This window comes from Oncorhynchus kisutch, linkage group LG29 (assembly GCF_002021735.2).
Source record: "Oncorhynchus kisutch isolate 150728-3 linkage group LG29, Okis_V2, whole genome shotgun sequence".
Taxonomy (NCBI): Eukaryota; Metazoa; Chordata; class Actinopteri; order Salmoniformes; family Salmonidae; genus Oncorhynchus; species Oncorhynchus kisutch.
The window spans coordinates 17127800-17151312 of record NC_034202.2 but is presented as its reverse complement, the minus strand read 5'-3'; the positions used below and the strand labels follow the sequence as shown (position 1 = coordinate 17151312).

The 23513-nt window shown below is 44.0% G+C and overlaps 1 protein-coding gene across 3 annotated transcripts in view; it reads right to left on the bottom strand.

Annotated features, from left to right (window-relative positions):
• LOC109873522 (RIMS-binding protein 2) overlaps window positions 1-23513 on the bottom strand; it is a 102585-nt gene that overhangs the window by 24600 nt on the left and 54472 nt on the right. For 2 of the 3 annotated variants that reach the window (XM_031809504.1, XM_031809505.1), the window contains 4 exons: window positions 16484-16606; window positions 7037-7141; window positions 2818-2868; window positions 1147-1167 (listed from right to left, as the gene is read on the bottom strand). In XM_031809504.1, coding sequence (XP_031665364.1) covers window positions 1147-1167; window positions 2818-2868; window positions 7037-7141; window positions 16484-16606 — 300 coding nt within the window. The remainder of the gene's footprint in view (window positions 1-1146; window positions 1168-2817; window positions 2869-7036; window positions 7142-16483; window positions 16607-23513) is intronic. The other variant, XM_031809502.1, reaches the window with a different exon arrangement.

The window sequence follows — 23513 nt, the reverse complement described above, 5'->3', positions numbered from 1 at the left end:
CGGCGCTAAATACAGGGAAATTCTTGAGGGAAACCTGTTTCAGTCTTCCAGAGATTTGAGACTGGGACAGAGGTTCACCTTCCAGCAATGACCCTGAGCATACTGCTAAAGCAACACTTGAGTGGTTTAAGGGGAAACATTTAAATGTCTTGGCCTAGTCAAAGCCCAGACCTCAATCCAATTGAGAATCTGTGGTATGACTTAAATATTGCTGTACACCAGCGGAACCCATCCAACTTGAAGGAGCTGGAGCAGTTTTGCCTTAAAGAATGGGCAGAAATCCCAGTGGCTAGATGTGCCAAGCTTATAGAGACATACCCCAAGAGACTTGCAGCTGTAATTGCTACAAAAGGTGTCCCTACAAAGTATTGACTTTGGGGGGGTGAATAGTTATGCACGCTCAAGTTTTCCATTTTTTTTGTCTTATTTCTTGTTTGTTTCACCCCCAAAAGATATCTTGCATCTTCAAAGTGGTAGGCATGTTGTGTAAATCAAATGATACAAACCCCCCCAAAAAATACATTTTAATTCCAGGTTGTAAGGCAACAAAATACTGAGGGAATAATGCCAAGGGGGTGAATACTTTTGCAAGCCACTGTATAGTGGACTACTATACAGTGCACTAATTTTGACCAGAGCCCTATGGGCCCTGGTCATAAGTAGTGCACCATATAGGGCAGGGGTAATCAACTCTTACCCTATGAGGTCCGGAGCCTGCTGGTTTTCTGTTCTACCTGATAATTAATTGCCACCACCTGGTGTCCCAGGTCTAAATCAGTCCCTGATTAGAGTGGAACAATTATAAAATGCGGTGGAACTGGCTTGGAGGTCCAGAGTTGAGTTTGAGGGATATAGTGAATATGGTGTGATTTGGGACACAACCTTGGACTGGAGTACAAAGGCAAAAGAGGATCTATAGTGTGATGCAGTACCAGCACTGGGCTCTGTTCATCTGATATACTTCAATTGAATACGATATTAGTACGTTTCATTGCCTAACTACCATACCTTTTATAACATACGCACTAATGTGAATTAGAGCCTGAGTGATTCACTGAGACTATTTAAAGGTTATAGGACAAATGTGACAATGGAGATGATGAACATTGGGGATTCTAGATGTTTCAGGGTAGGAAACATAAATACCTGCATTCTGTCCAAATGGTTCTGTTCAGACACAAAAGAAACACATAGAAACACACAATGACATTGAACAAAGATGAAAGAAAACAAGCACCCAAATCAAACTGTTACACCGTATGAGATAAATGCATACGTAATACAGTAATTCATGCAAAATCATGTAAATAAATGAGAAAAGAGAACCCTTACAAAACAAGTAAGAACGAGTCCCCCATGGGGAACATCAAGTTACTTACAATAAATATGAAGAAATATTTTAAAAAACACCCAAAATCATAGCCAAGACAGTGTTGAGAACCAGAAAATATGGAAAGGAACAATACTCATGTCCCTAGATAATCTTAGTGTCATCTCCTCTCTAGGTTAACTCGTTTTAACGCAGTAACTGAGCATGCTATTGGAGTTCTATGTGAACAGTGCCAGTGCTCCTAATGCATCTCCTCTACACTGTAGATATTTCATCATCTGGATGGTTGGGCTCTGAATTTTTTCTGTAAAAGAGGTTTCTCCAGGAGCCATTAGTGCCATGGCTGGTATGAGAGCTTCTGAGCCTGAGCAACAGCGATGTTGAGCGGTCCTAAAGGTGGTAGTTATGAGCAGGTTTTGCTGACCCAACTCTCTGTAAAAGTGTTCTATTCTCATTAAGACTAAAATCACCACTCAACGAAAGCCTCAAAAAGCTATATATACTGAACAAAAATATAAATGCAACATGCAACAATTTCAAATAAAATAAATTCATTAGGCCCTAATCTATGGCTTGCACATGACTGGGCAGGAGTGGCGTCATGTGTGGGCCTGGGACAGCATAGGCCCACCAACTTGGAAGCCAGGCCCACCCACTGGGGTGCCAGGTCCAGCCAATCAGAATGAGTCCCCCCTCCAGACGATCTCACAGGGGAAGAAGCTGGATGTGGAAGTCTTTGGCTGGCGTGGTTACACGTGGTCTGTGGCTGTGAGGCCGGTTGGACGCACTACCAAATTCTCTATCACAACGTTGGAAGCAGCTTATGGTAGAGAAATTAACCTTCAATGCTCTGGTGGACATTCATACAGTCAGAATGCCAATTGCAAGCTCCCTCAAAACGTAAGACATCTGTGGCATTGTGTTGTGCGACAAAATTTCTAAATGTTAAAGGGGCCTCTTATTGTCCCCAGCACAAGCTGCACCCCAGAACAGCTTTACCGCATTGAGCAGTGCAATCAGTGTTTTATGGAGGTGTGTAATGATCAGGCCGTTTAATCAGCTTCTTGATATGCCTCACCTGTCAGGTGGATTATCAGGTGGATTATCTTTGGCAATGGATACATGCTCACTAAGAGCGATATTAACAAATTTGTGCACAACATTTTTGAGAAATTAGCTTTTTGTGCATGTGGAAAATGTCTGGTACAATTCACATGTTGCGTTTACATTTTGTTGTTCAGTGTAAATACAGTATGGAGTATGACCTGGGATGAACCAGGCTTACCTAAAAACTAGCTTTTCATGAAAGTCAATATGTATTTCGTGGAATTCAAACAACACAATGGAGGTATTTTTCATACAGTATCCATCAATCAATGCGTCTTGCATACACAAACAAAACCACATATCAGTCAATTGACAGCCATTTTGAAAACAGCCACCGAAGCCATCCTCATTTTGCCCATCGGACCTCCATGTCCACTTACCTCTAACAGGTGGACCGCTCCCTCATGCTCTTTCTCAGCTTTAACCTGAGCCTGGAGAAAACACAGAAACACAGTCATATACTGTAGGACCTGCAGGTGACACAGTGAGCACTGCACAGTATCTCTCTGTCAGTGTTACATCAAAACATACAAGTGGCATAGCTCTTGGTACACTGCAGACATACAGGTAACTGCCAAAGTAATGGGATCAGTATATTGAAAGTAGGTGTTACCACACAGGTGTGGTTCCTGAGTTAAATAAGCAATTAAACATCCTATCAAATCAAATTAAATGTTATTGGTCACATACACATGGTTAGCAGATGTTAATGCGAGTGTAGCGAAATGCTTGTGCTTCTAGTTCCGACAATGCAGCAATAACCAACGAGTAATCTAACCTAACAATTTCACAACAACTACCTTATACACACAAGTGTAAAGGGATGAAGAATCTGTACATAAAGATATATGGATGAGTGATGGTGCAGAACGGCATAGGCAAGATGCAGTAGATGGTATCGAGTACAGTATATACATATGAGATGAGTAATGTAGGGTATGTAAACATATAAAAGTGGCATTGTTTAAAGTGGCTAGTGATACATGTATTACATAAAGATGGCAAGATGCCGTAGATGGTATATACAGTATATACATATGAGACGAGTAATGTAGGGTATGTAAACATTATATTAAGGGGCATTGTTTAAAGTGGCTTGTGATACATTTTTTACATACATTTTTCCATTATTAAAGTGGCTGGAGTTGAGTCAGTATGTTGGCAGCAGCCACTCAATGTTAGTGGTGGCTGTTTAACAGTCTGATGGCCTTCAGATAGAAGCTGTTTTTCAGTCTCTCGGTCCCTGCTTTGATGCACCTGTACGGACCTCACCTTCTGGATGATAGCGGGGTGAACAGGCAGTGGCTCGGGTGGTTGTTCTCCTTGATGATCTTTATGGCCTTCCTGTGACATCAGGTGGTATAGGTGTCCTGGAGGGCAGGTAGTTTGCCCCCCGGTGATGCGTTGTGCAGAGCTCACTACCCTCTGGAGAGCCTTACGGTTGTGGGCGGAGCAGTTGCCGTACCAGGCGGTGATACAGCCCGACAAGATGCTCTCGATTGTGCATCTGTAAAAGTTTGAGAGTGCTTTTGGTGACAAGCTGAATTTATTCAGCCTCCTGAGGTTGAAGAGGCGCTGCTGCGCCTTCTTCACCACACTGTCTGTGTGGGTGGACCAATTCAGTTTGTCCGTGATGTGTACGCCAAGGAACTTAAAACTTACTATCCTCTCCACTACTGTCCCATCGATGTGGGTAGGGGGGTGCTCCCTCTGCTGTTTCCTGAAGTCTACGATCATCTCCTTTGTTTTGTTGACGTTGAGTGTGAGGTTATTTTCCTGACACCACACTCCGAGGGCCCTCACCTCCTCCTTGTAGGCCGTCTCGTCATTGGAGGAGGAGGCGTGCATGGCCACGCATTCGTGGGTGAACAGGGAGTACAGGAGAGGGCTCAGAACGCACCCTTGTGGGGCCCCAGTCAGTGTTGAGGATCAGTGGGGTGGAGATGCTGTTACCTACCCTCACCACCTGGGTGCGGCCCGTCAGGAAGTCCAGTACCCAATTGCACAGGGTGGGGTCGAGACCCAGCTGAGCTGTAGTCGATGACTGCATTCAGTGTCCCTATCATGCTTAGGGTCATGTATAAAAATGCTGGGCAGGACATTGCATTATTTTGGGTACTATGGCTATGTCCCCATAGGATGACAACTCCCCCATCCAAAGGGCACGAGCAGTCACTGAATGGTTTAATGAGCATTAATACAATGTAAACCATATGCCATGGCCGTCTCAGTCACCAGATTGCAACCCAATTGAGTGGGTTGATTCTATAGTGAATCGGAGACAGCGTTTTCCACCACCATCAACAAAACACCAAATTATAGAATTTCTCGTGGAAGAATGGTGTCACATTCCTCCAATAGAGTTCCAGACACTTGTAGAATCTATGCCAAGGTGCATTGAAGCTGTTTGTTTTTTTTTACTTGTGGTGGCGAAAGGCCCTATTAAGACACTTTATGTTGGTGTTTCAATTATTTTGGTATTTACCTGTAGAATAGACAGTCTGAGTTGAACAACAACTGATGTCAGCTCTGCACAGCATGAGGAGGAGAAGGCAGTTAATGCCTCACAGCTGAGGGCTATCTGAGGACCGGGGGAGACTGGGGGAGAACAGAGGGGGCGCGATGACTTCCAACACAAAAACCTGAAACTGAGGTGCATCAGAATAGCCCCATGAAATCAATCTGTTTCATCCAGATTGGCTTTGATATTGATAAGGACAAACTGCTGTTCTACTCCAATGAGATAATATCTGTGCAATTGCTAATTGAATGGAATCACAGCACAATAAATTAGGTTAAGGAGTAAACAGAAAAAGGAAGGACAAGGACTCAAACGAGCACGCTGAGGCAGATGCATACAAACACATGGATTGAAGCACAGATAGTCACGGATAGATGTGCAGACACAGAAGCTGACACACATTCTCTCTGCGTCTCTCTAAAGTGAAGTGCTCGGTTTAGGCTCAGGGGAGTCTGATCTGTGCTGTGTTTGCCGTTTGCGCTAATTGCCTGTCATAGCTCCTCTCTGAACAGAACACATACACACAGGAATTCACCCAGCTCTCTAGAGGCTCAGATTATTGCTGCCCATAGAGACAGACAATCACAGGAGACCACTGATTATATGACCCCTTTTACTTTCGCATCAGTCTCACCAGGACTAATGGTAGAATGTTTTTTCGTTTTTTTCATGGAGCATGAGTTAGTGTTTGGGGGGATCATTTCATGATAGTTGCACAATTCTTGTCTCTAATAATCAAATCAAAGTTGATTTGTCACATGCGCCGAATACAACCTTACAGTGAAATGCTTACTTACAGGCTCTAACTAATAGTGGAAAAAAGGTATTAGGTGAACAATAGGTAAGTAAAGAAATAAAACAACAGTAAAAAGACAGTTGAAAATAACAGTAGTGAGGCTATATACAGACACCGGTTAGTCATGCTGATTGAGGTAGTATTTGCATGTAGATATGGTTAAAGTGACATATATGATGAATATGCATATATGATGAACAGAGAGTAGCAGTAGCGTAAAAGAGGGGTTGGTGGGTGGTGGGTCACAATGCAGATCGCCTGGTTAGCTAATGTGCAGGAGTACTGGTTGGTTGGGCCAATTGAGGTAGTATGTATATGGATGTATGGTTAAAGCGACTATGCATATATGATAAACAGAGAGTAGCAGCAGCGTAAAAGAGCGGTTGGAGGGAGCATACAATGCAAATAGACTGGGTATCCATTTGATTACCTGTTCAGGAGCTTATGGCTGGGGGTAAAAACTGTTGAGAAGCCTAATTTGTCCTAGACTTGGCACTCCAGTACCGCTTGCCATGGAGTAGTAGAGAGAACAGTCTATGACTGGGGTGGCTAGGGTCTTTGACAATTTTTAGGGCCTTCCTCTGACACCGCCTAGTGTAGAGGTCCTGGATGGCAGGCATCTTAGCCCCAGTGATGTACTGGGCCGTACGCACTACCCTCTGTAGTGCCTTGCGGTCGGAGGCCGAGCAATTGCCGTACCAGGCAGTGATGCAACCGTTCAGGATGCTCTCGATGTTGCAGCTGTAGAACCTTTTGAGGATCTCAGCAACCATGCCAAATCTTTTTAGTTTCCTGAGGGGGAATAGGCTTTGTCATGCCCTCTTCACGACTGTCTTGGTGTGTTTGGACCATTCTAGTTTGTTGTTGATGTGGACACCAAGGAACTTGAAGCTCTCAACCTGCTCCACTACAGCCCCGTCGATGAAAATGGGGTCGTGCTCGGTCCTCCTTTTCCTGTAGTCCACAATCATCTCCTTAGTCTTGTTTACGTTGAGGGATATGTTGTTATTCTGGCACCACCTGGCCAGATTTCTGACCTCCTCCCTATAGGCTGTCACACTGTTACCATGATAACAGTGTGAGGTAACTATTCTATTTTTGATTTAAATATTGCACTGCTGGTTAGGGCCTGTAAGAAAGCATTTCACTGTAAGGTCTACAGTTGTTGTATTCGGCGCACGTGACAAATAAATGTTGATTTGTCTTGTGACCACTGTGGTCATACTGTGGTCATGGTGGTTGGAGTCTAGGACGGAGGCGAGGTGGGTTATTATGGGCTTACCCTCTGCAGAAGGTGAATCTCCTGCTGCTTGGTGGTGAGGACAGCCAGGGCCTGCTCATGCTCCTCTTCCAACTGCTGCCTCCTCTCTGCAGCCTCTCGCATATGCTGTGGAGAACAAGTCACAACACAGTCAATACATGGTCAAATGATCGGGAGACCACAATCATATCACAACATGTTCAATATGTGGTTATATATTATAACACAGTAAGTGCATGGTCATAGTGAGGTAACTATGCCTTTAAAATCTCCAAATGGTTCATAGAATGATCACACAACAGTCCAAACACTTTTACAGCACCCGTAGCAGCTACACAATACATAAAAAGTACACAATACATAAAAAGTAGACAATACATAAAAAGTACACAATACATAAAAAGTACACAATACATAAAAAGTAGACAATACATAAAAAGTAGACAATACATTAAAAGTACACAATACATAAAAAGTAGACAATACATTAAAAAAATCTTGTTTTTCATTCAGTGGGTATAACATTTGTCTACCTGTATTGACTACGTCTAGTCCGACTCACAGATTTCTGCGATCCATCATTCAGAGACACCAACACAAAACCCAAATCTAGCCACTCCCAAATTAGCTGAGTCATTATGACTGTATCTGCAGAGTTAAGCCGGTAGGAATTGGAGTTAGGGACATATGATGTTTCTTGGAGTTTAAAAACATAAAGCAGCTATGGATTCGAATTGCTGCACTGTGTGTGTGTGTGTGTGTGTGTGTGTGTGTGTGTGTGTGTGTGTGTGTGTGTGTGTGTGTGTGTGTGTGTGTGTGTGTGTGTGTGTGTGTGTGTGTGTGTGTGTGTGTGTGTGTGTGTGTGTGTGTGTGTGTGTGTGTGTGTGTGTGTGTGTGTGTGTGTGTGTGAGAGAGAGTGGGGGTGTTTGGGTACTGTGGATTTCTTTAATCAGCTTGGCTCATTAGACAGGTCAGAGTCCATGTTTGTAATTGTTGAGTGGTTTTTGGCTATACACTGTAAATGTAGGTGTTCCAGAGTAGAGATTACAGAGTGTTCCAGAGTAGAGACTAAAGAGTGTTCCAGAGCAGAGACTAAAGAGTGTTCCAGAGTAGAGACTAAAGAGTGTTCCAGAGTAGAGACTAAAGAGTGTTCCAGAGCAGAGACTAAAGAGTGTTTCAGAGTATAGACTAAAGAGTGTTCCAGAGTAGAGACTAAAGAATGTTCCAGAGTAGAGACTAAAGAGTGTTCCAGAGTAGAGACTAAAGAGTGTTCCAGAGTAGAGACTAAAGAGTATTCCAGATCAGAGACTAAAGAGTGTTCCAGAGCAGAGACTAAAGAGTGTTTCAGAGTAGAGACTAAAGAGTGTTCCAGAGTAGAGACTAAAGAGTGTTCCAGAGCAGAGACTAAAGAGTGTTCCAGAGTAGAGACTAAAGAGTGTTCCAGAGTAGAGACTAAAGAGTGTTCCAGAGCAGAGACTAAAGAGTGTTCCAGAGTAGAGACTAAAGAGTGTTCCAGAGTAGAGACTAAAGAGTGTTCCAGAGTAGAGAGACCCACAGTAGCAATTGTAATTGAGTACTGGCAGTGTCTGCTGTGAAAAAAGTTACCTGAAAAAAGATTGAATCTCTCAATGTTCTAATCTCTCAAAGTTCATCTCAGAGTGTACCAAATTCATGCTGCTGAAATTACTTTTTTTTGTAGTGGAAGAATAACCCCGGACACCCCTACTGGCTTTGGGCTAAGCAGGCACTTCTTTGCATAATCACAGAGTCTTAAGCTCTGCTGGGGACTCCAGTCTGAGGGACTGTCACCAGGCTCCTTTGTTTATTTTTTTTATTTATTTCACCTTTATTTAACCAGGTAGGCTAGTTGAGAACAAGTTCTCATTTGCAACTGCGACCTGGCCAAGATAAAGCATAGCAGTGTGAGCATACAACAAAGAGTTACACATGGAGTAAACAATTAACAAGTCAATAACACAGTAGAAAACAAAGGGGTGGTCTATATACAATGTGTGCAAAAGGCATGAGGAGGTAGGCAAATAATTACAATTTTGCAGATTAACACTGGAGTGATAAATGATCAGATGGTCATGTACAGGTAGAGATATTGGTGTGCAGAAGAGCAGAAAAGTAAATAAATAAAAACAGTATGGGGATGAGGTAGGTGAAAAGGGTGGGCTATTTACCAATAGACTATGTACAGCTGCAGCGATCGGTTAGCTGCTCAGATAGCTGATGTTTGAAGTTGGTGAGGGAGATAAAAGTCTCCAACTTCAGCGATTTTTGCAATTCGTTCCAGTCACAGGCAGCAGAGTACTGGAACGAAAGGCGGCCAAATGAGGTGTTGGCTTTAGGGATGATCAGTGAGATACACCTGCTGGAGCGCTTGCTACGGATGGGTGTTGCCATCGTGACCAGTGAGCTGAGATAAGGCGGAGCTTTACCTAGCATGGACTTGTAGATGACCTGGAGCCAGTGGGTCTGGCGACGAATATGTAGCGAGGGCCATCCGACTAGAGCATACAAGTCGCAGTGGTGGGTGGTATAAGGTGCTTTAGTGACAAAACGGATGGCACTGTGATAGACTGCATCCAGTTTGCTGAGTAGAGTGTTGGAAGCCATTTTGTAGATGACATCGCCGAAGTCGAGGATCGGTAGGATAGTCAGTTTTACTAGGGTAAGCTTGGCGGCGTGAGTGAAGGAGGCTTTGTTGCGGAATAGAAAGCCGACTCTTGATTTGATTTTCGATTGGAGATGTTTGATATGAGTCTGGAAGGAGAGTTTGCAGTCTAGCCAGACACCTAGGTACTTATAGACGTCCACATATTCTAGGTCGGAACCATCCCGGGTGGTGATGCTAGTCGGGCATGCAGGTGCAGGCAGCGACCGGTTGAAAAGCATGCATTTGGTTTTACTAGCGTTTAAGAGCAGTTGGAGGCCACGGAAGGAGTGTTGTATGGCATTGAAGCTTGTTTGGAGGTTAGATAGCACAGTGTCCAAAGACGGGCCGAAAGTATATAGAATGGTGTCGTCTGCGTAGAGGTGGATCAGGGAATCGCCCGCAGCAAGAGCAACATCATTGATATACACAGAGAAAAGAGTCGGTCCGAGAATTGAACCCTGTGGCACCCCCATAGAGACTGCCAGAGGACCGGACAGCATGCCCTCCGATTTGACACACTGAACTCTGTCTGCAAAGTAATTGGTGAACCAGGCAAGGCAGTCATCCGAAAAACCGAGGCTACTGAGTCTGCCGATAAAAATATGGTGATTGACAGAGTCGAAAGCCTTGGCAAGGTCGATGAAGACGGCTGCACAGTACTGTCTTTTATCGATGGCGGTTATGATATCGTTTAGTACCTTGAGTGTGGCTGAGGTGCACCCATGACCGGCTCGGAAACCAGATTGCACAGCGGAGAAGGTACGGTGGGATTCGAGATGGCCAGTGACCTGTTTGTTGACTTGGCTTTCGAAGACCTTAGATAGGCAGGGCAGGATGGATATAGGTCTGTAACAGTTTGGGTCCAGGGTGTCTCCCCCTTTGAAGAGGGGGATGACTGCGGCAGCTTTCCAATCCTTGGGGATCTCAGACGAGATGAAAGAGAGGTTGAACAGGCTGGTAATAGGGGTTGCGACAATGGTGGCAGATAGTTTCAGAAATAGAGGGTCCAGATTGTCAAGCCAAGCTGATTTGTGAGGGGCAAGTGCTCAATGTGAAACCTTCCTCCCCAAATTCATCATTTATATCTGCTCCTATATTCGAATTAGGCATTTTTTTTCACCATATACATAAATACTGTGCAAAAGCACACTCCGTCATCACACACTGTAACCAAGCTAGCACCACTAGGCTACTGTCCACAGAGACATTAGCTGTATGCTAATGTACGCTGAATGACCAAAATTATGTGGACACCTGCTCGTCGAACTTCTCATTCCAAAATCATGGGCATTAATATGGAGTTGGACCCCCCTTTGCTGCTATAACAGCATCCACTCTTTTGGAATGACCAAAAGTATGTGGACACCTGCTCGGCGAACTTCTCATTCCAAAATCATTGGCATTAATATGGAGTTGGTCCCCCTTTGATGCTATAACAGCCTCCACTCTTCTGGGAAGGCTTTCCGCTATATGTTTGAACATTGCTGCGAGGACTTGCTTCCATTCAGCCACAAGAGCATTAGTGAGGTCAGGCACTGATGTTGGGCGATTAGGCCTGGCTCGCAGTCTGCGTTCCAATTCATCCCAAAGTTGTTTGATGGGGTTGAGGACAGGGCTCTGTGCAGGCCAGTCAAGTTCTTTCACACCTAACTCAACAAGCCATTTCTGTATGGACCTCGCCATGTGCACTGGGGCATTGTCATGCTGAAACAAGAAAGGTCCTTCCCAAAACCTTTGCCACAAAGTAAGTTGGAAGCACAGAATCATCTAGAATGTATGCTGTAGAGTTAAGATCTCCCTTCACTGGAATTAAAAGGCCTTGCACGAAACATGAAGAACAGCCCCAGACCATTACTCCCACTCCACCAAACTTTACAACTTTACAGTTGACACCATGCATTCCTACCTGCATTTGGGCAGGTAGCGTTCTTATGGCAACCGCCAAACCCAGATTTGTCCGTCGGACTGCTAGATGGTGAAGCATGATTCATCACTCCAGCCGACGCTTGGCATTGCACATGGTGATTTTAGGCTTGTGTGCGGCTGCTCGGCCATGGAGACCCAATTCATGAAGCTCCCTCCCGACGAGCAGTTCTTGTGCTGACGTTGCTTCCAGTAGCAGTTTGGAAATTGGTATTGAGTGTTGCAACCCAGGACAGATTTGTATGCGCTTTAGCACTCGGCGGTCCTGTTCTATGAGCTTGTGTAGCCTACCACTTAGCTGAGCCGTTGTTGCTCCTAGCCATTTCCACTTCACAATAACAGCACTTACAGTTGACTGGGGCAGCTCTAGCAGGGCAGAAATTTGACGTACTTACTTGTTGGAAAGGTGCCATCCTATGACGGTGCCACTTTGAAATTCACTGAGCTCTTCAGAAAGGCAATTCTACTGCCAAAATTCTGTCAGCAACGGGTATAGCTGAAATAGTTGAATCCACTAATTTGAAGGTGTGTCCACATTCTTTTGTATATATGATGTAGATAAATAACAGATTTATCTATACTGATTTAACTAGTCTTTACTAGATTTTCTGCTGCTGACATCTGCCTCAACAAACAGACGAATTGCCCCCTTCCAAGTCCCTGACAGTGAGAGATGCAACTTCAAAGTAGCCTACTACTCAACTCGCCACCAGGCACCCATATGCTCTGCATACAGGACATCTCGCTGCCGCACTCACGGTAGCAGGAGGGTGAGGAAGGGTATTTTCCAGCATTCAAGGGTTTGAGAAATTAGCTTGCTTGATGATCAAATCATTACACTAAAATAGTCACCAATCAAAAGGGCATTTTTCTCATAAGAGGGCATGTACCTCTGTCGGCGCCATGACAAGTTGGGGCAGCCGTGCTTCTAGCTCCTAAGCAACTATGCAATATTTAATTTAATATGTGTTATTTCTTACATTTTTAGCCCAGAATTATTTTTGTGTTATAACTCAGCATTACCAGCATTACGACCAGGAATATGACTTTCCCGAATTGGATCCCTTGTTTGTACCCCCCTGGGCAATTGAACTGATTCCAGAGGCTGATCCAAAACACCTTCGGCTGAGAAGAGGTATTCGGTGTGGACTTCTAGTCTGACTAAGGAGGTGCGCACAACACCCACTGCTTCCGAGTATATTACTTGCTAATGTTCAGTCTCTGGATAATAAAGTTGAGCTATAGTCAATGAACAGCGTTCTTACATAGGCGAGGATCTCCTTCCAGAGAGACATCAGGGCTTGTAACATACTCTGTTTCAAGGAAACATGGTTCTTGTGATATATAGATATGTGAGTCCGTTCATCGCACAGACAGGAATAATGATCTCTCCGGGAAGGAGAAGGGCGGGGGTGTATGTTTAATGATTAATTACTCATGGTGTGATTGTCAAGTCCTTTTGTTCACCCGACATAGAATACCTCACAATCAAATGCTGACCGTATTACATCCCACAAAAATTATCTTCGGGTTATAGTCACAGGCGTGTATATTCCCCCTCAAGCCGATATCACAATGGCCCTGAAATAACTACACTGGACTCTATGCAAGTTGGAAACCAAATATCATGAGGCAGCATTTAAAGTACCCGATGATTTTAACAAAGCTAATCTGAGGAAAACGCTACCGAAGTAATACCAACACATTGACTGTAGCACTCGCTCTGAGAAAACATTGGACCACTGCTACTCAGCTTTTCAAAATGCCTACAAGGCCCTTCCTTCAGCAAATCTGATCATGACTCCATATAGGCAGAAACTCAAACAGGAAGTACCCGTGCTACGGACTATTCAACGCTGGTCTGAACAATCAGAACCCATGCTTCAAGATTGTTTTGATCACGTGGACTGGGATATGTTCCGGGTAGCCTCTGAGAATAATATTCTCGAATACACGGAAACGGTGACTGAATTTATCAGGAAATGTATAGGAGATGTTGTACCACTGTGACTATTAAAACCTACCCAAACCAGAAACCGTGGATAGATGGGAGCATTCACGCAAAACTGAAAGTGCGAACCACCGCATTTAACCATGGCAAGGTGACTGGGAATATGGCCGGATACAAACAGTGTAGTTATTCCCTCTGTAAAATAATCAAACATGCAAAATGTCAGTACAGAGACAAAGTGGAGTCGCAATTCAACTGCTCAAACACAAGATGTATGTGACAGGGTCTACAGACAATCACGGACTACAAAGGGAAAACCAGCCACCTTGTCGACGTCTTGCTTCCGGATAAGCTAAACACCGTCTTCGCCCGCTTTGTGGATAACACAGTGCCACCGAGACGGCAAGCTATTAAAGACTGGGCTCTCCTTCTCTGTGGCCGACTTGAGTAAGACATTTAAGAGTGTTAACACTCGCAAGGCTGCCGGGCCAAACGGCAGCGTCCTCAGAGCATGCGCAGATCAGCTGGCTGGAGTGATTATGGACATATTCAATCTCTCCCTATCCCAGTCTGCTGTCCCCACATACTTCAAGATGTCCACCATTGTTCCTATTCCTAAGAAAGCAAAGGTAACTGAACTAAATGACTATAGCCCCGTAGCACTCACTTCTGTCATCATGAAGTGTTGTTAGAGACTAGTCAAGGATCATATCACCTCTACTTTACCTGACACCCTAGACCCACTTCAATTTGCTTACCGTCCCAATAGATCCACAGACGATGCAATCGCCATTGCACTGCACACTGCCCTATCCCATCTGGACAAGAGGAATACCTATGTAAGAACGCTGTTCATTGACTATAGCTCAGCATTCAACATCATAGTACCCTCCAAGCTCATAATTAAGCTTAGGGCCCTGGGTCTGAACCCCGCCCTGTGCAACTCGGTCCTGGTCTTCCTGACAGGCCACCCCCAGGTGGTGAAGGTAGGAAACAAGACCTCCACTTCACTGATCCTCAGCACAGGGGCCCCACAAGGGTGCGTTCTGAGCCCTCTCCTGTACTCTCTGTTCACCCATGACTGCGTGGCCAAGCATGCCTCCAACTCAATCATCAACAATGACAAGACAGCCTACAGAGAGGAGGTTAGGGCCCTGGGAGTGTGGTGCCAGGGAAATAACCTCTCACTCAACGTAAACAAAACAAAGGAGATGATCGTGGACTTAAGGAAACAGGGAGCACCCCCCCTATCCACATCAACGAGAGTGGAGAAGGTGGAAAGCTTCAAGTTCCTTGGCATACACATCACTGACAAACTGAAATGGTTCACCCACACAGACAGTGTGGTGAACAAGGCACAACAGTGCCTTTTATACCTCAGGAGGCTGAAGAAATGTGTCTTGGCACCTAAAACCCTCACAAACCTTTAGAGATGCACAATTCGAGCATCCTGTCGGGATGTATCACCGCCTGGTATGGCAACTGCACTGCCCGCAATCGCAGGGCTCTCCAGAGGGTGGTGCAGTCTGCCCAACGCATTACTGGGGGCAAACTACCTTCCCTGCAGGACAGCTACAGCACCGGATGTCACAGGAAGGTCAAAAAGATCATCAAGGACAACAACCACCCGAGCCACTGCCTGTTCACCCCGCTACCACCCAGAAGGTGAGGTGAGCACAGATGCATCAAAGCAGAGACCGAGAGACTGAAAAACAGCTTCTCTCTCAAGGCCATCAGACTGTTAAATAGCCATCACTAGCACCGTAGTGGCTGCTGCCCTATATACATAAACTTGAAATCACTGGCCACTTTAATAATGGAACATTAGTCACTTTAACAATGTTTGCATATTTTGCATTACTCATCTCATATGAATATACTGTATTCTATTCTATTCTACTGTATTTTAGTCTATGCCGCTCCGACATTGCTCGTCCAAATATTTATATATTCTTAATTCCATTCCTTTACTTTAGAAATTGTGTGTATTGTTGTGAAATTGTTAGACTTATTAGATATTCACTGCACTTTCGAGCTAAAAACACATGCATTGCGCTACACCCCCAATATCATCTGCTAAACATGTGTATGTGAACAATAACATTTGATTTGATCTGCTAGGCTCACTCTATCAGATGTGGTGGGGGTCATTCAAAAGCTCCAGAATGAACTGTCCTCTTGCTCTCCCACACAGCGATCAGACAATAGCCTACAGATTTTCATAATCGCAGTCATTGGTATCGTCATTATCCCTGCAACATTGAGCACACTGGAAACGAAGGAGAATGGTCCACTTCGGGAAATCTTCTTTCTCCATTTTCAGAATCTTTCTCTGCTTTCTCCATAATGTTCTCCAACATGCAATCTACCCATCTGTACAAATCAATAGGCAATGAGAAAGCAACACACACTTCTTTCATTTTTCAGGAGCAGGAGTCAATTTCCTCTTGATGGGTACATTTTTCCCTCAAACATATCCACTCCTTACAAACAGACAATCAATATGGAATGGAGGGAAGCAGTGATTTGTAATGAGAGCATTGTCACACTGCTATGAGACTACTGCTGATTGCTATTGGCAAATAAGAGTCTAATGAAAAAGTGTGTCCTGCAAAACAGATAACAAAGCTCATGACCTTACACCAATTTCTTCCAAGCTTTTATTGTAAAAACAATATGTATTCTATAACTCGAAGGACAGATTTTGTAGATAGATGCATATGTCCAATCAGGTTTTCACAAAAGGTACAAGTGATCTGGCCTTACGTTAACCTAAACCAATCAGATTGCAAAGGCCTTATAGAACCGTGCCGCTGATGTTTAGTTCATATCTCATGATTGGCTGAGTTGGAGGAACAGTAGCAGTGATTTTAGGAGAGCTAGGTTGGATTGATAGATGTTTGGATGGATGGACGGGCAGATGTATTCTCACCTTGAGTACCTGCTCGAGGTTCTCCAGTTTGCCTTGGAGCTGTTTCCTCTCCTCTTGAGCCAAGTCTCTCTCCTGACTCACAGTGCTATAGGTGTGTCTAAGTTGCTCATATTCTGACCTTACCTAGAGAAAAAGAAAATAGGGAAAGAGAGAAATCAAATCAGGGGAAGAGTGAATCAGAGAGGTTAAATATACAGTATACGCATTTGAAGTGAGGGAAATTGGAGAAAACCAATTTTTCTTCTATTCCAACAATATCCTTCTTTTTCATTCATATCCATGTATTTCCGAAGTAACAGAGGCATGCAAAATTGATGAAGATTGCCTTGAAGGTGAGTTCAGTTGGGTTCTCTGGAGTTAGGCTCCATCTGAACAGAATCATTCCTCACCGCTTTCCAACCCCACCGCTTTCCAGTCACTAATTAATTACCACAACAGATTAGCTCATTCAAGGTAATTTGCAGACTCCACGAAATTGCACCACACAAGTTATTCATAATGTTGTACTTGTACGCTGAAACAAATGATTTCAGCCAGACCCTCAAACAAATGAATCTATAATCATCCTTGGTTGTGGGTAAAGTTTGTGACAAGATATTATTTTCTGATATAAAATCAAATCTACTGTATATCTCCCCATAATTCCATAATTCTGACAACTCCACTTAGATGTGATACAATTCTTTCTCTACACAGGGGTCAGTTAAAGTTCATCTGGGGATCATGAGGGGGAAAATGAGAAAATGATAATGACAAAGACCAAACTGACTGGCTTAAATCACCCACAGCAACTAGTCCCTCGCCTTCCCTCCCATCAATCAGACAGTCCTGACAAGTTCCTCTCAGCACTCGTTTACTCTCTCCCTTTCCTGTCGTCCATCTGGGCTCTCTGTCCCCCGCTGCATCCCCTCCCTCTGATACAGGAACACTGCTCCACTCACACCTCCCATTGATCTCACATCGTCCGCTTTGAGAAATCGCCCCTTTGACGCGAGGGTTAGACAGAGGCGGTTATTTACTGAGTCTCAACAATCTCATTACATTAATACCCAGAGAGAGAGAGAGCACCTTGGCTAGCGCCCAGCACTAATGCTAACTGCTCCTGTGATTACTGCCTCTGATGCTAACGCTAAGCATGCCCCCTCAGGTAGTAGCATCAGACCCAGGCTCAGGCACTGGTACCTCCCGTCTTTCATCTCAAAGACCCGTCTTGGCCGGCGGAGAAAGACAGCTCCTTTTTGTTGCGCGAGGAGCTGGTTGGGGCAATAGGACAGAGGCAAGAGCCAAGTTGTTCCCTTGACACGTGTTAAAACTGGTCCTCCTTAAGTGAGACTATTAGCGCTTGCCGCCTCCCTCCACAGACCCTCCACAGACGGTCATTCACTCACAGTCAGTCAGTCAGTCAGTCATTCACTCACAGTCAGTCAGTCAGTTATTCACTCACAGTCAGTCATTCACAGTCAGTCACTCACTCACTCACTCACTCACTCACTCACTCACTCACTCACTCACTCTGTGCGTGCGTGCGTGCCGGACAGGAATGAGATAGACAGACACACTGGGAGGCTGGGGAGTGGTGCTCTCGGTGTTTGTGTCATCGAGTGCATTTACATGCACACTGTCATGACGTTGGCCTGGGGGTAGGTTTATGACAGTCATAAATACCTCTTCCCCCCTTTTTCCTCTCTCTACCCTATTGATGTGAAATTTCAAAACCCCTTGGTTAACATAGAGATTCTGGGAACATCAGAAGGTGGGGGGAAATGAACTATATTCTAGTAATCCGACCAATTGAACATATGCGGTGGTACTTAATGAATATGATGTCAGTTCGGTTGTCATCTGAGATATTCTCCTCAATGATAGGATGACATAAACTCTACAGTGGAAAGTCTACACATCAGAGTTATCGTTGTTGTTCAATTTAAATGTTTGAATATAAAATTATTGGTGAAGAGATTACATGTAATTTTAGCTTCCAAATGAGAGATTTGGGTTTTCATAAAGTTAGGGCTCTGCTCAATCAGTGGCCCGCCTCTGTGAAGGGACATGGGTTATAAAAAATTTCAAACACGCCCTCCTCTCCCTTCCTATATAAAGCCTTGACGACAATGTAACCTCCAGTTCCAAGTATGTGAGGTCTGCAGCCTCTGCGTTAAAAGGACTAACATGTCAACTACAGAACTAAGCCAACCTCAGCGTGAGCTTTGGTTGCGAATGGTATGAACTTTGAACTCTTATTCACTACAGAAGTGATACCTCCTAGCAGTTGAAAGCTGCAAACACGGGCTAGGAAAGAACAGACAGAGTACCCCCTCTACCACACAATGACATTACTACGACGTATTCAATTGACCACCAGAGACATTCTTCATAGGACAAAGGACTCTGTTTGGCAACACGGCCTTCCATCTACCACCAACCTACCGAAGCGCAGCTCAGAGTAAATATTTATTGCATTTTACTTTTCAAAATGGGCGGTAATTTTGAATGTATAAGATACTGTATTTACGATAGCACAGCTTCTCCCTTTGTCCCTCAGTCTTCCTGCTCTTTCACTCAAACCCAGCCCCTTTTCTTTTGTGTAACCAGCTGTCATATCTGTTCCGTTTTCCTTTGACGTAATTTGTAATCAAGGTATGATTCATTCTTTGTATATGTAATTCTGTGTGATTAGTTAGGTATTTAGTAAATAAATAATTAATTTCAGTGATTTCAGAAAAACTGAAAGTACTGTATGCGTGTTAGAAATAGTGTTCACATACAAACTTTATATATCCGAAAATAGGCTTCGCAAAAATAACATGGTTGCTGTGGTAGAGAGTTTATTTTGATTGCCGATTTTCTACATTTATTTATACATAACAAAAATATAAAATGCAACATGCAACAATTTTAAAGATTTTACTCAGTTAAAATTCATATAATTAAATCAGTCAACTGAAAGAAAATAATTGGGCCTAATCTATGGATTTCACATGACTGGGAATACAGATATGCATATGTTGGTTACAGACACCTTAAAGAAAAAGGTAGGGGTGTGGATCAGAAAACCAACATTTGCCTCATGCAGCACAACAAATCTCCTTCACATAGAGTTCATCAGGCTGTTGATTGTGGCCTGTGGAAAGTTGTCCCACCTGGATATTGGCGGGAACAGGAACACGCTGTCATACACGTCGTACCAGAGCATCCCAAACTGCTCAATGGGCGTCTGTCTGGTGAGTATGTCTGGTCTGGTGAGTATGCAGGCTATGGATGAACTGAGCCATTTTCAGCTTCCAGGAATTGTGTACAGATCCTTGTGGCCGTGCATTATCACGCTGAAACATGATATGGGCCTCGGGATCTCGTCACGGTATCTCTGTGTATTCAAATTGCCATCGATTAAATGCAAATGTGTTGATTGTCTGTAGCTTAATGCCTACCCATATGATATGGTACACTCTGTTCACAACGTTGACATCAACAAACCACTCACCCACACAACGCCATACACGCTGTCTGCCATCCGCCCGGTACTGTTAAACCGGGATTCATCCGTGAAGAGCAGACTTCTCCAGGGTGCCAGTGGCCATCGAAGGTGAGCATTTGCCCACTGAAGTAGGTTACGATGCCGAACTGCAGTCAGGTCAAGACCCTGGGGGCGACGACGAGCGTGCAGATGAGCTTCCCTGAGAAGGTTTCTGACAGTTTGTTCAGAAATTCTTTGGTTGTACAAACCCACAGTTTCATCATCTGTCCGGGTGGCTGGTATCGGATGATCCTGCAGGTGAAGAAGCTGGATTTGGAGGTCCTGGGCTGGCGTGGTTTCAGTTGCTCTGCGGTTGTGAGGCCGGTTGAATGTACTGCAAAATTCTGAACATTGAATTCTTTGGCAACAACTCTCGTGGACATTCCTTCAGTCATCATGACAATTGCACGCTTCCTAAAAACTTGAGACATCTGTGGCATTGTGTTGTGTGAAAAAATTGCACATTTTATTGTGGCCGTTTATTGTCCCCAGCACAAGGTGCATCTGTGTAATGATCACGCTGTTTAATCAGCTTCTTGATAAGCCACACCTGTCAGCTATGTGCTATGAGCATGGTCTCTCCACCTCCATTGGCAATGCACTTCAACTACAAAACTCTACAACATCCATACGGTAGCCTATCTGTTCCATGCTGCTGTGAATATCATTTATCACTGGCTAACATGTTACGGCCAACAGATATCCCAGCATCCATGGTACACAATCCATGGTACACTCCTCATCTAATGTGTTCAATTCCATTGAACCACGACAAGCATGATCTCTCCAAGGAGACAGGCAATGAAATTGTGCAAGCGGCTTTCAGTGGTTATCAATCTATTAGAGATGGATCCCAGATTCTATTAGTTAGTGAAATGCAGAGCCCCATCTGTGAGGGATACCCCTGGGGCCCTGTGGCCCTGAAAGGTCAATATGATACAGTGGGGCAAAAAAGTATTTAGTCAGCCACCAATTGTGCAAGTTCTCCCACTTAAAAAGATGAGAGAGGCCTGTAATTTTCATCATAGGTACACTTCAACTATTTCAGACAAAATTAGAAAAAAATCCAGAAAATCACATTGTAGGATTTTTTATGAATTTATTTGCAAATTATGGTGGAAAATAAGTATTTGGTCAATAACGAAAGTTTATCTCAATACTTTGTTATATACCCTTTGTTGGCAATGACAGAGGTCAAACGTTTTCTGTAAGATTTTCACACACTGTTGCTGGTATTTTGGCCCATTCCTCCATGCAGATCTCCTCTAGAGCAGTGATGTTTTGGGGCTGTGCTGGGCAATACGGACTTTCAACTCCCTCCAAAGATTTTCTATGGGGTTGAGATCTGGAGACTGGCTAGGCCACTCCAGGACCTTGAAATGCTTCTTACGAAACCACTCCTTCGTTGCCCGGGGGTGTGTTCGGGATCATTGTCATGCTGAAAGACCCAGCCACATTTCATCTTCAATGCCCTTGCTGATGGAAGGAGGTTTTCACTCAAAATCTCACGATACATGGCCCCATTCATTCTTTCCTTTACATGGATCAGTCGTCCTGGTCCCTTTGCAGAAAAACAGCCCCAAAGCATGATGTTTGCAACCCCATGCTTCACAGTAGGTATGGTGTTCTTTGGATGCAACTCAGCATTCTTTGTACTCCAAACACGACGAGTTTAGTTTTTACCAAAAAGTTATATTTTGGTTTCATCTGACCATATGACATTCTCCCAATCTTCTTCTGGATCATCCAAATGCTCTCTAGCAAACTTCAGACGGGCCTGGACATGTACTGGCTTAAGCAGGGGGACACGTCTGGCACTGCAAGATTTGAGTCCCTGGCGGTGTAGTGTGTTACTGATGCTAGGCTTTGTTACTTTGGTCCCTTTGGTCCACTTTGGTTCTGGGATTTTTGCTCACCGTTCTTGTGATCATTTTGACCCCACGGGGTCAGTGGTCTTGTATGTCTTACATTTCCTAATGATTGCTCCCATAGTTGATTTCTTCAAACCAAGCTGCTTACCTATTGCAGATTCAGTCTTCCCAGCCTGGTGCAGGTCTACAATTTTGTTTCTGGTGTCCTTTGACAGCTCTTTGGTCTCGGCTATAGTGGAGTTTGGAGTGTGACTGTTTGAATACTTATTTTCCACCATAATTTGCAAATAAATTCATAAAAAATCCTACAATGTGATTTTCTGGATTTTTTTTCTCTCATTTTGTCTGTCATAGTTTAAGTGTACCTATGATTAAAATGACAGGCCTCTCTGATCTTTTTTAAGTGGGAGAACTTGCACAATTGGTGGCTGACTAAAGACTTTTTTGCACCACTGTATACAGTTGAAGTCAGAAGTTTACATACACTTAGGTTGGAGTCAACTCGTTTTTCAACCACTCCACAAATGTCTTTTTAACAATCTATAGTTTTGGCAAGTCGGTGCATGACAATGGTAATTTTTCCAACAACTGTTTACAGACAGATTATTTCACTGTATCAGAATTCCAGTGGGTCAGAAATGTACATACACTAAGTTGACTGTTCCTTTAAACAGCATGGGAAATTCCAGGAAATTATGTCATGGCTTTAGAAGCTTCTGATAGGCTAATTGACATCATTTGAGTCAATTGGAGTTGTACCTGTGGATGTATTTCAAGGCCTACCTTCAAACTCAGTGCCTCTGTGCTTGACATCATGGCAAAATCAAAAGAAATTAGCCAAGACCTCAGAAAAAAAATTGTAGATCTCCACAAGTCTGGTTCATCCTTGGGAGAAATTTCCAAACTCCTGAAGGTACCACGTTCATCTGTACAAACAATAGTATGCAAGTATAAACAACACGCAGCCGTCATACCGCTCAGGAAGGAGACGCGTTCTGTCTCCTAGAGATGAATGTACTTTGGTGCGAAAAGTGCAAATCACTCCCAGAACAACAGCAAAGGACCTTGTGAAGATGCTGGAGGAAACAGGTATAAAAGTATCTATATCCACAGTAAAATGAGTCCTATATTGACATAACCTGAAAGGCCGCTTAGCAAGGAAGAAGCCACTGCTCCAACACCGCCATAAAAAAGCCAGACTATGGTTTGCATTGCACATGGGGACAAAGATAGTATTTTTTGGAGAAATGTCCTCTGGTCTGATGAAACAAAAATAGAACCAACCGTGAAGCACGGGGGTGGCAGCATCATGTTGCGGGGGTGATTTGCTGCAGGAGTGGTGCACTTCACAAAATAGATGGCATCATGAGGTAGGAAAATTATGTGGATGTATCGAAGCAACATCTCAAGACATCAGTCAGCAAGTTAAAGCTTGGTCGCAAATGGGTCTTCCAAATGGACAATGACCCCAAGCATAGTTCCAAAGTTGTGGCAAAATGGCTTAAGGACAAGTCAAGGAATTGGAGTGGCCATCACAAAGCCCTGACCTCAATCCCATAGAAAATATGTGGGCAGAACTGAAAAAGTATGTGCGAGCAAGTAGGCCTACAAACCTGACTCAGTTACACCAGCTCTGTCAGGAGGA